General features: G+C 45.0%; 1 protein-coding gene across 1 annotated transcript in view; it reads left to right on the top strand.

Moving 5' to 3' along the window:
* The first annotated feature begins 7,473 nt into the window (after positions 1–7,473).
* The window catches only part of CDC5L (cell division cycle 5 like), a 215,516-nt gene continuing 210,593 nt past the window's right edge, over positions 7,474–12,396 (top strand). The window contains exon 1 of the mRNA XM_069236107.1: positions 7,474–7,660. Within this exon, the coding sequence (XP_069092208.1) occupies positions 7,616–7,660 (45 nt within the window). The 5' untranslated portion in view covers positions 7,474–7,615. The remainder of the gene's footprint in view (positions 7,661–12,396) is intronic.

Below are 12,396 nucleotides of genomic sequence, written 5' to 3'. Positions count from 1 at the left end.
TTGTGTCTTGGGGTATATCCTGTTGCGGGCGCTAGGCCTACCCACACAAGTGAGGTACAATTTTTATCGGGAGACTTGGGGGAACGCTGGGTGGAAGGAAATGTGTGGCTCCTCTCAGATTCCAGAACATTCTGTCACCGAAATGTGAGGAAAATGTGATTTTTTAGCCAAATTTTGAGGTTTGCAAAGGATTCTGGGTAACAGAACCTGGTCAGAGCCCCACAAGTCGCCCCATCTTGGATTGCCCTAGGTCTCTAGTTTTCAGAAATACACAGGTTTGGTAGGTTTCCCTAGGTGCTGAGCTAGAGGCCAAAATCTACAGGTAGGCACTTTGCAAAAAACAGTTCTGTTTTCTGTGATGTGTCCACATTGTGTTTTGGGGCATATCCTGTTGCGGGCGCTAGGCCTACCCACACAAGTGAGGTACCATTTTTATCGGGAGACTTGGGGGAACGCTGGGTGGAAGGAAATTTGTGGCTCCTCTCAAATTCCAGAACTTTCTGTCACCGAAATGTGAAGAAAATATGTTTTTTTAGCCAAATTTTGAGGTTTGCAAAGGATTCTGGGTAACAGAACCTGGTCAGAGCCCCACAAGTCACCCCATCTTAGACTCCCCTAGGTTTCTAGTTTTCAAAAGTGCACAGGTTTGGTAGGTTTCCCCAGGTGCCGGCTGAGCTAGAGGCTAAAATCTACAGGTAGGCACTTTGCAAAAAACAGTTTTGTTTTCTGTGATGTATCCACATTGTGTCTTGGGGTATATCCTGTTGCGGGCACTAGGCCTACCCACACAAGTGAGGTACAATTTTTATCGGGAGACTTGGGGGAACGCTGGGTGGAAGGAAATGTGTGGCTCCTCTCAGATTCCAGAACATTCTGTCACCGAAATGTGAGGAAAATGTGATTTTTTTTAGCCAAATTTTGAGGTTTGCAAAGGATTCTGGGTAACAGAACCTGGTCAGAGCCCCACAAGTCGCCCCATCTTGGATTGCCCTAGGTCTCTAGTTTTCAAAAATACACAGGTTTGGTAGGTTTCCCTAGGTGCCGGCTGAGCTAGAGGCCAAAATCTACAGGTAGGCACTTTGCAAAAAACAGTTCTGTTTTCTGTGATGTGTCCACATTGTGTTTTGGGGCATATCCTGTTGCGGGCGCTAGGCCTACCCACACAAGTGAGGTACCATTTTTATCGGGAGACTTGTGGGAACGCTGGGTGGAAGGAAATTTGTGGCTCCTCTCGAATTCCAGAACTTTCTGTCACCGAAATGTGAAGAAAATATGTTTTTTTAGCCAAATTTTGAGGTTTACAAAGGTTTCTGGGTAACAGAACCTGGTCAGAGCCCCACAAGTCACCCCATCTTAGACTCCCCTAGGTTTCTAGTTTTCAAAAGTGCACAGGTTTGGTAGGTTTCCCTAGGTGCCGGCTGAGCTAGAGGCCAAAATCTACAGGTAGGCACTTTGCAAAAAACAGCTCTGTTTTCTGTCAAAAAATGGGATGTGCCCACTTTGTGTTTTGGGACATTTCCTGTTGCGGGCACTAGGACTACCCACACAAGTGAAGTATCATTTTATCGGGAGACTTGGGGGAACGCTGGGTGGAAGGAAATTTGTGGCTCCTCTCAGATTCCAGAACTTTCTGTCACCGAAATGTGAGGAAAATGTGTTTTTTTAGCCAAATTCTGAGGTTTGCAAAGGATTCTGGGTAACAGAACCTGGTCAGAGCCCCACAAGTCACCCCATCTTGGATTCCCCTAGGTCTCTAGTTTTAAAAAATGCACAGGTTTGGTAGGTTTCCCTAGGTGCCGGCTGAGCTAGAGGCCAAAATCTACAGGTAAGCACTTTGCAAAAAACAGCTCTGTTTTCTGTCAAAAAATGGGATGTTCCCACTTCGTGTTTTGGGACATTTCCTGTTGCGGGCGCTAGGACTACCCACACAAGTGAGGTATCATTTTATCGGGAGACTTGGGGGAACGCTGGGTGGAAGGAAATTTGTGGCTCCTCTCAGATTCCAGAACTTTCTGTCACCGAAATGTGAGGGAAATGTGTTTTTTTAGCCAAATTCTGAGGTTTGCAAAGGATTCTGGGTAACAGAACCTGGTCAGAGCCCCACAAGTCACCCCATCTTGGATTCCCCTCGGTCTCTAGTTTTCAAAAATGCACAGGTTTGGTAGGTTTCCCTAGGTGCCGGCTGAGCTAGAGGCCAAAATCTACAGGTAGGCACTTTGCAAAAAACAGCTCTGTTTTCTGTCAAAAAATGGGATGTGCCCACTTCGTGTTTTGGGACATTTCCTGTTGCGGGCGCTAGGACTACCCACACAAGTGAGGTATCATTTTATCGGGAGACTTGGGGGAACGCTGGGTGGAAGGAAATTTGTGGCTCCTCTCAGATTCTAGAACTTTCTGTCACCGAAATGTGAGGAAAATGTGTTTTTTTAGCCAAATTCTGAGGTTTGCAAAGGATTCTGGGTAACAGAACCTGGTCAGAGCCCCACAAGTCACCCCATCTTGGACTTCCCTAGGTCTCTAGTTTTCAAAAATGCACAGGTTTGGTAGGTTTCCCTAGGTGCCGGCTGAGCTAGAGGCCAAAATCTACAGGTAGGCACTTTGCAAAAAACAGCTCTGTTTTCTGTCAAAAAATGGGATGTGCCCACTTCGTGTTTTGGGACATTTCCTGTTGCGGGCGCTAGGACTACCCACACAAGTGAGGTATCATTTTATCGGGAGTCTTGGGGGAACGCTGGGTGGAAGGAAATTTGTGGCTCCTCTCAGATTCCAGAACTTTCTGTCACCGAAATGTGAGGGAAATGTGTTATTTTAGCCAAATTCTGAGGTTTGCAAAGGATTCTGGGTAACAGAACCTGGTCAGAGCCCCACAAGTCACCCCATCTTGGATTCCCCTCGGTCTCTAGTTTTAAAAAATGCACAGGTTTGGTAGGTTTCCCTAGGTGCCGGCTGAGCTAGAGGCCAAAATCTACAGGTAGGCACTTTGCAAAAAACAGCTCTGTTTTCTGTGATGTGTCCACGTTGTGTCTTGGGGTATATCCTGTTGCGGGCGGTAGGCCTACCCACACAAGTGAGGTACAATTTTTATCGGGAGACTTGGGGGAACGCTGGGTGGAAGGAAATGTGTGGCTCCTCTCAGATTCCAGAACATTCTGTCACCGAAATGTGAGGAAAATGTGATTTTTTAGCCAAATTTTGAGGTTTGCAAAGGATTCTGGGTAACAGAACCTGGTCAGAGCCCCACAAGTCGCCCCATCTTGGATTGCCCTAGGTCTCTAGTTTTCAGAAATACACAGGTTTGGTAGGTTTCCCTAGGTGCTGAGCTAGAGGCCAAAATCTACAGGTAGGCACTTTGCAAAAAACAGTTCTGTTTTCTGTGATGTGTCCACATTGTGTTTTGGGGCATATCCTGTTGCGGGCGCTAGGCCTACCCACACAAGTGAGGTACCATTTTTATCGGGAGACTTGGGGGAACGCTGGGTGGAAGGAAATTTGTGGCTCCTCTCAAATTCCAGAACTTTCTGTCACCGAAATGTGAAGAAAATATGTTTTTTTAGCCACATTTTGAGGTTTGCAAAGGATTCTGGGTAACAGAACCTGGTCAGAGCCCCACAAGTCACCCCATCTTAGACTCCCCTAGGTTTCTAGTTTTCAAAAGTGCACAGGTTTGGTAGGTTTCCCTAGGTGCCGGCTGAGCTAGAGGCCAAAATCTACAGGTAGGCACTTTGCAAAAAACAGTTTTGTTTTCTGTGATGTGTCCACATTGTGTTTTGGGGCATATCCTGCCGCGGGCGCTAGGCCTACCCACACAAGTGAGGTACCATTTTTATCGGGAGACTTGGGGGAACGCTGGGTGGAAGGAAATCTGTGGCTCCTCTCAAATTCCAGAACTTTCTGTCACCGAAATGTGAGGAAAATATGTTTTTTTAGCCAAATTTTGAGGTTTGCAAAGGATTTTGGGTAACAGAACCTGGTCAGAGCCCCACAAGTCACCCCATCTTGGACTCCCCTAGGTCTCTAGTTTTAAAAAATGCACAGGTTTGGTAGGTTTCCCTAGGTGCCGGCTGAGCTAGAGGCCAAAATCTACAGGTAGGCACTTTGCAAAAAACAGCTCTGTTTTCTGTCAAAAAATGGGTTGTGCCCACTTCGTGTTTTGGGACATTTCCTGTTGCGGGCGCTAGGACTACCCACACAAGTGAGGTATCATTTTATCGGGAGACTTGGGGGAACGCTGGGTGGAAGGAAATTTGTGGCTCCTCTCAGATTCTAGAACTTTCTGTCACCGAAATGTGAGGAAAATGTGTTTTTTTAGCCAAATTCTGAGGTTTGCAAAGGATTCTGGGTAACAGAACCTGGTCAGAGCCCCACAAGTCACCCCATCTTGGACTCCCCTAGGTCTCTAGTTTTCAAAAATGCACAGGTTTGGTAGGTTTCCCTAGGTGCCGGCTGAGCTAGAGGCCAAAATCTACAGGTAGGCACTTTGCAAAAAACAGCTCTGTTTTCTGTGATGTGTCCACATTGTGTCTTGGGGTATATCCTGTTGCGGGCACTAGGCCTACCCACACAAGTGAGGTACAATTTTTATCGGGAGACTTGGGGGAACGCTGGGTGGAAGGAAATGTGTGGCTCCTCTCAGATTCCAGAACATTCTGTCACCGAAATGTGAGGAAAATGTGATTTTTTAGCCAAATTTTGAGGTTTGCAAAGGATTCTGGGTAACAGAACCTGGTCAGAGCCCCACAAGTCGCCCCATCTTGGATTGCCCTAGGTCTCTAGTTTTCAAAAATACACAGGTTTGGTAGGTTTCCCTAGGTGCCGGCTGAGCTAGAGGCCAAAATCTACAGGTAGGCACTTTGCAAAAAACAGTTCTGTTTTCTGTGATGTGTCCACATTGTGTTTTGGTGCATATCCTGTTGCGGGCGCTAGGCCTACCCACACAAGTGAGGTACCATTTTTATCGGGAGACTTGGGGGAACGCTGGGTGGAAGGAAATTTGTGGCTCCTCTCAAATTCCAGAACTTTCTGTCACCGAAATGTGAAGAAAATATGTTTTTTTAGCCAAATTTTGAGGTTTACAAAGGTTTCTGGGTAACAGAACCTGGTCAGAGCCCCACAAGTCACCCCATCTTAGACTCCCCTAGGTTTCTAGTTTTCAAAAGTGCACAGGTTTGGTAGGTTTCCCTAGGTGCAGGCTGAGCTAGAGGCCAAAATCTACAGGTAGGCACTTTGCAAAAAACAGCTCTGTTTTCTGTCAAAAAATGGGATGTGCCCACTTTGTGTTTTGGGACATTTCCTGTTGCGGGCGCTAGGACTACCCACACAAGTGAAGTATCATTTTATCGGGAGACTTGGGGGAACGCTGGGTGGAAGGAAATTTGTGGCTCCTCTCAGATTCCAGAACTTTCTGTCACCGAAATGTGAGGAAAATGTGTTTTTTTAGCCAAATTCTGAGGTTTGCAAAGGATTCTGGGTAACAGAACCTGGTCCGAGCCCCACAAGTCACCCCATCTTGGATTCCCCTAGGTCTCTAGTTTTAAAAAATGCACAGGTTTGGTAGGTTTCCCTAGGTGCCGGCTGAGCTAGAGGCCAAAATCTACAGGTAAGCACTTTGCAAAAAACAGCTCTGTTTTCTGTCAAAAAATGGGATGTGCCCACTTCGTGTTTTGGGACATTTCCTGTTGCGGGCGCTAGGACTACCCACACAAGTGAGGTATCATTTTATCGGGAGACTTGGGGGAACGCTGGGTGGAAGGAAATTTGTGGCTCCTCTCAGATTCCAGAACTTTCTGTCACCGAAATGTGAGGGAAATGTGTTTTTTTAGCCAAATTCTGAGGTTTGCAAAGGATTCTGGGTAACAGAACCTGGTCAGAGCCCCACAAGTCACCCCATCTTGGATTCCCCTCGGTCTCTAGTTTTCAAAAATGCACAGGTTTGGTAGGTTTCCCTAGGTGCCGGCTGAGCTAGAGGCCAAAATCTACAGGTAGGCACTTTGCAAAAAACAGCTCTGTTTTCTGTGATGTGTCCACGTTGTGTTTTGGGGCATATCCTGTCGCGGGCGCTAGGTCTACCCACACAAATGAGGTATCATTTTTATCGGGAGACTTGGGGGAATATAGAATAGCAAAACAAAACAAGTCTTTCTCTACATTTTTCCCTTCCAAATGTAAGACAGTGTGTAAAAAAGACGTCTATTTGAGAAATGCCCTGTAATTCACATGCTAGTATGGGCACCACGGAATTCAGAGATGTGCAAATAACCACTGCTTCTCAACACCTTATCTTGTGCCCATTTTGGAAATACAAAGGTTTTCTTGATAGCTATTTTTTACTCTTTATATTTCAGCAAATGAATTGCTGTATACCCGGTATAGAATGAAAACCCACTGCAGGGTGCAGGTCATTTATTGGCTGTGGGTACCTAGAGTTCTTGATGAACCTACAAGCCCTATATATACCCGCAACCAGAAGAGTCCAGCAGACGTAAAAGTATATTGCTTTCGAAAATCTGGCATTGTAGGAAAAAGTTACAGAGTAAAACGTAGAGAAAAATTTATGTTTTTTTCACCTCAATTTCAATATTTTTCTTTTTCAGTTGTTATTTTCTGTAGGAAACCCTTATAGGTTCTACACAAATTACCCCTTGCTGAATTCAGAATTTTGTCTACGTTTCAGAAATGTTGCGTTTTCTGGGATCCAGCGTTGGTTTCATGCCCATTTCTGTCACTGACTGGAAGGAGGCTGAAAGCACACAAAATCGTAAAAATGGGGTATGTCCCAGTAAAATGCCAAAATTGTGTTGAAAAATTGGGTTTTCTGATTCAAGTCTGCCTGTTCCTGAAAGCTGGGAAGCTGGTGATTTTAGCACCGCAAACCCTTTGTTGATGCCCTTTTCAGGGAAAAAACCACAAGCCTTCTTCTGCAGCCCCTTTTTCCCATTTTTTTTTAATAAAACGAAATTTTCACTGTATTTTGGCTAATTTCTTGGCCTCCTTCTGGGGAACCCACAATGTCTGGGTACCTCTAGAATCCCTAGGATGTTGGAAAAAAAGGACGCAAATTTGGCTTGGCTAGCTTATGTGGACAAAAAGTTATGAGGGCCTAAGCGCGAACTGCCCCAAATAGCGAAGAAAAGGCTCGGCACAGGAGGGGGAAAAGGCCTGGCAGCGAAGGGGTTAATTACATGAAAGATTACTTCCACATCAAAGCTCGGCACGATTTGGGCTCGAAGGTCCAAGAGGACGTCGGGCTTCATCAGAGCCAGGTTGGAGCTTCCAGCGGCTCACGCACTTCTCCCTAGAACGGAATTTGGACGTCTACCGCTGCTCCTTGCGTCAGAAAGCGCTGGCCTTTCACGTCGGAATGCTGGGGTTTATCCTCCGACCGACAGGTGGCAGTAAAAGGAACAACAGGTGCTTCTGACTGGAGTTTTCTGACTCCTCTCGGCAGCCGTTCCTGGTCGCCTCGTCGGCAGCCGCACAGGAAGCAGCCAGTGACTGCGGAGCCAGAGCAACAGCGCGAGTCTGCTCGCCGAGCCTCTGTTTTCCCAGCGCCGCGTCCGCGGCTGATCCCCCGCACTCCTAGGACGCGGCCCCCGGGCCCCTCACTGCGGCCGCCAGAATGCCGCGGATCATGATCAAGGGTGGCGTCTGGAGGAACACAGAGGTACGGGAGTTGTATGTGACCGAGAGGTGGAGGGTGGTGGGAGAGAGACCTGAGCACTGGGGGCTCATTTTGTGAATGATGCAGTGTACCCCTCCAGGGGCTGATCTTTCCTCTCAGCTGTTGATGTCTCAGATTCCATTCACCGCAGCAGCTGTGGTTGCATTGCAGGGGGTGGAAAGATTCCATCTGCTGCAACCTGTGATTCAGGGCTGAGGGGGTTTAAAGTTATTATCGCTTCACCTTCCTAGGAATGAAAGTTCCCTGTGGATGATTCTATTTTAACAGGATGTGGACTTAGTAATGAGAGCTCGGTGTAAAACGTGATGGTATAACACTGCGTTAAGCACGTTGCCTCTGATCATGGGATCTGCGAGAGGTCTGAGACCCTCATATTTATTGAGGATCTGAGAGCGTGACTCAGTCAGTCAATCAGGAATTTGTAAAGCGCACTACTCACCCTTGAGGGTCTCAAGGCGCTGAGGAGGGGGGGAGGTACTGCTACTGCTCAGACAGCCAGTTCTTGAGAAGTTTCCTGAAAGTAAGGAGGTCTTTGGCCTGGCACATGTGGGTGGGAAGAGTGTTCCATGTTTTGTCGGCGAGGTGCGAGAATGATTTACCGCTGGTTGTAGTTCTGCGGACGCATGGGACGTTTGCGAGGTTGGCAGAGCGGAGATGCTGGGTCGGGTTGTAGAAGGAGAGTCGTCTGTTGAGGTATTCTGGTCCAGTGTTGTGCAGTTCTTTGTGAGCATGGGTGAGGGGTTTGAAGGTGATTCTCTTGTTGACTGGGAACCAGTGCAGGTTTTTCAGGTGGTCTGTGATGTGGCAGTGGCGGAGGATGTCCAGGATGAGTCGTGCGGAGGCGTTCTGGATGCATTGCAGACTCTTCTGGAGTTTGGCAGTTGTTCCTGCGTAGAGGGCATTGCCGTAGTCCAGCTAGCTGCTTACAAGGGCTTGGGTGACTAGCATAGAAGACCGCAAGGATCTGAAACAGACTGGCTAAACAGGATATATGATCCAACATAGGAATGGGATCTAAAAGATAGACTTTAACAGAGGATAGTATAACAGTATATGGTGTCCTCAACAGATTGCTCTAAAATGAGATGTGCTTTGTAAAATAGACTGCTGTGAAAGGATACCTGCTAAAAATAAACTGGGTGTGTGCATGCAGGTAGTATTTGAATAGTGCAAACCTGGACGAAAGGCAGCAAAGAACTGTTCATGGTTGATGGCTGAAATACAGCGAGTGAATCTTGACACGGGTGCTTGCTTCTGAGACCAGAAGTGGGCTGTTTACTGCATTGTGATGTAGTATTATTTGAAAAAGAGCGTCTTCAGTTTTTTCATAAACTAAAAAAAGGGTAGCATGTGGAGTGTTTGGAAGAATGTTTTTTTAGTTCCTAAATCTACATTGGGAAGAAGGTTCAGTGTTGATGGTGCTTGCTTGGGTTGACATGTTAAGTTCCTGAAATGAAATGTATCTGGGACTGCATCACTGACATGGGTTACTTTACTGGCCCCATGTTGATGTGCTTAAAGTAACTGCTTAATTAAAAAAAAAAAAAAGACTGTAAAAACCCATAAGTGATTCAGCCTCAGTATCATGTAACAATGCGTTAGATAATCTATGTCAGTGATGCAGTCTCTATTACATATAACAGGGACTAATGCTTCATCAGCCTGGATTATTTTATAAGTATTTGCAGTCATTATTAAAGAATCGAGCTGTGTCTTAGTTAAGGAACCTGTTTCAAGGTAATTTTACTACCCACAGGCCTGGTAGGACCAGCTCCATTGAAAGGCCTATGCAAGCCCGTTATGTAGGTTCATGTCTGCAAAGTGGGAGCACATTACATTAAAGGCTTCTTCGTCCCTTGTTTCAAGATCTTGATTCAAGCAATAAGTGGGTGCTACTTAGCTTTGAACCCTTTGGATGAATGCTCAAGAGTGCAGGTGCATGGCGTGTGACACCTGACTGGAGCTGGAAGGATAATATATAAATAAATAAGTTGCTGTGCTTCAGTCGTCACTGCTGAAGATGGTGTGAGCAAAGGAGACTCGGAATGTTCTTTTTGTTTTGTTTTTTGCAGCATCTTAAGCATGATGATACCTCTGTGAGTATGTTTTTGTGTAAGTTCTGCTGCGATTTGCCAACTCTGAGATGCAGTTGCACGCAGCAATTCATTTTGCATTCCGTAAGAATATTTGTTGTTTTCAAGATGTTATGTTTCAGTATTTTTTCAATGCAACATATGATTCTTGTATAGTGCATACTGTGAACTAACTAGCCTCCAGATGTTTGTATGACTTTATGTGGGTGTTCAAGGAATGATGTTCATGATGGGCCACAATTGAGAGCTCTTGAGCCGCGGCTGCAAGGAGTGTGAGTTTCTCAGTTCCTGTCAGAGGGGTCTAAAGGTGTTCAGACACCATGCCCATCCAGTCTTTGGGCTGTGTGCAGAGCACCCCGACTGATGTTCATTTCTGTGCCAATTGTGAAGGAGGCCCACAGCTGTTTAAATATGGACAGCATCAAAGAAAGAAAATGCTGTGTTTACATATGAGGAGAGTCTGTGTGTGTGTTTTTGTGAGAGAAGGAAAGATGGTGAAAGAGAGGTGAGGCAAGGTGTACACAGAAGAACAGAGAGCATAGACTTTGATAAAGGAGATAATGAGTGAGATATGCAGATGGAAGGTTTTAGAAAGATGTCACAAAAAACAGTGCAGTGTTTAACAGAATAAAAAACTGAAGAGATAAGTGATGTGAAAGCAATAACAGGAGTGATGGAGACTCTCCGAAGAACACTAACCCTTTCACAGACCTTAGTGATGTTTAATTTCACATTTTCAGAATTGAAGCATTTTCAATTCTAGGTTTGCACAACAAAATCATTGCTAACAAGTATTAGCAAAGCCAGTGTATCTGGATTGTTTTAGGTATATGCACTTAATTAAAAGAAGATATATGGAATTGCGGGGCTGCTCCCTACTGAATGTTATAAGTTCAGTATTTCATGACAAAGCCAAGAGATATGGCTTTAATTACTTAACAGGTGCAAACAGTATTTTTGAGAAGCTTCTCATATTTAAGTCAGGCCTGATGACCCTGCAATGTTTGTTTAAGCAGGGCCATGAGTATTATTTTGTTTAGCTTTACCAGTTGTGGTAAGATGCAGCCACTTACTTTTTTTTTAAATTAGCTCTGTTGATGTTGGCCACGATCTGGAATTGTACAAGTTGACTGAAGAGTGCTCCAACCAGTTTTAGAGAATTTTGTGTTAAGTGGGGGGTATTGCTTTCTGATGCATATAGTGCTATTATAGAAGTTGGTCCCCTTTGAATCAATCAATCATTTTCAAGTTGGGAGGTCAAGATCTTTAAAAGGCAGACTTAAGTTAACTTTAACTTTGTTTTCTTTAAAGTCAAGGTGTCACTAGTTGAGCTGCAAGATGAGGGAGCTATTATTGTGGAAGACATCAACCAGTGTATTAAGAACGTTGTTGAGTAGTGTGGAATCAAGTTTGCTTGATAAGGAAGTAGTGCGTGGAACTTTCTGGTGGACTTGGAGTTTGTTTTGTGTTTAACTCTGCTTTTGTGGCTTTTCTACCTTTTTTGGGAGTCTGAAGTGTGCATTTGTGGATGTGTGTGAGAGTGGTTCTTAGGGGTCATGGAGTGCCCAGTATTTATTTACTAATAATATAAATATTTCTAGACAGCATCAGTAGATGAATACCTTAAAACAGACTAGATTAAGAGTAACAATGTTTTTAGGGCAGTGCAATATGACAAAGGCCAATGGAAAATATGAAAGAACTGTTGTTGGCTATTGCACAGTTTAAGAACACACCTAGCTTACCAACTTCCCCCCCACTTACAGAGTTGGATTTGGACACGGCATGGCTGCAACTCGTTTTATTAGCAGACGTTTGGTAGTTCTGTATCTTTGCTTTCAAATTATTTGAATTGGTGGTTAAACTACAGCAATTTTATAAGGTAAAAAGCTATCTCCTTAACCCTTCCTCTTGGTTGGTCGTGGCTACACCTTCACTTCGCACAGTTTGTTCCCCCTAATGCGGTTTATTACATGCTCTGGGTCGGTGGAACCTGTGAAAATGGCAAAGAAAGCCAAATAATGAGACCTGAATAGCCAATCTAGTTCCACATTCAGTGGTAAAAATTTGTCTTTCAGACAGAAGCTATATTTGCACCCAGTGGGAAAAGGCACAAAACAACATCTTTCCCACCACACGTTTTGTAGCCCTGTCGCCCCCCACCCAATGACTTAACTGTGTCCTCTCCGTATTCCAAATCGGCAGAGAACTGTAAACAAAGAAAAGGGAGATGGAACTTGTTTAGAGTTGCTTTGTGCAGACTAGACAAGCAATCCGAAACATGTAAGCAGTACAGAAGAACTTTTCCTACGTAAAGGGAGCTCTACGTAAGACTGCAGAAGTGCTGCTACTCTATATTTATAACACGTCTAAACTTAACAAAGTCAGGAATAATACGTTAGTGTATATGATCGGTAATAACTCTGACCCTAACTTTAAAGAGCACAATATGAACATAAGTGCAAGTTTGGCCCTTGAAAGTTGTGTACACACTGGTTAAAGGATGCACAAGTTACAGGGGAAACACAGCAAAGATTTCTGGACAGATCAACCACCTAAGTCTGGAACAAGGTGACAGTGATGTCTCCAACCTAGGTTTCAGGATTGGTTTGTGTAAATCCAGCC

Source organism: Pleurodeles waltl, chromosome 5, assembly GCF_031143425.1.
Source record: "Pleurodeles waltl isolate 20211129_DDA chromosome 5, aPleWal1.hap1.20221129, whole genome shotgun sequence".
In the NCBI taxonomy this organism is placed as follows: Eukaryota; Metazoa; Chordata; class Amphibia; order Caudata; family Salamandridae; genus Pleurodeles; species Pleurodeles waltl.
The sequence above is the reverse complement of the archived record's forward strand: the minus strand, read 5'-3'. Positions and strand labels throughout refer to the sequence as shown.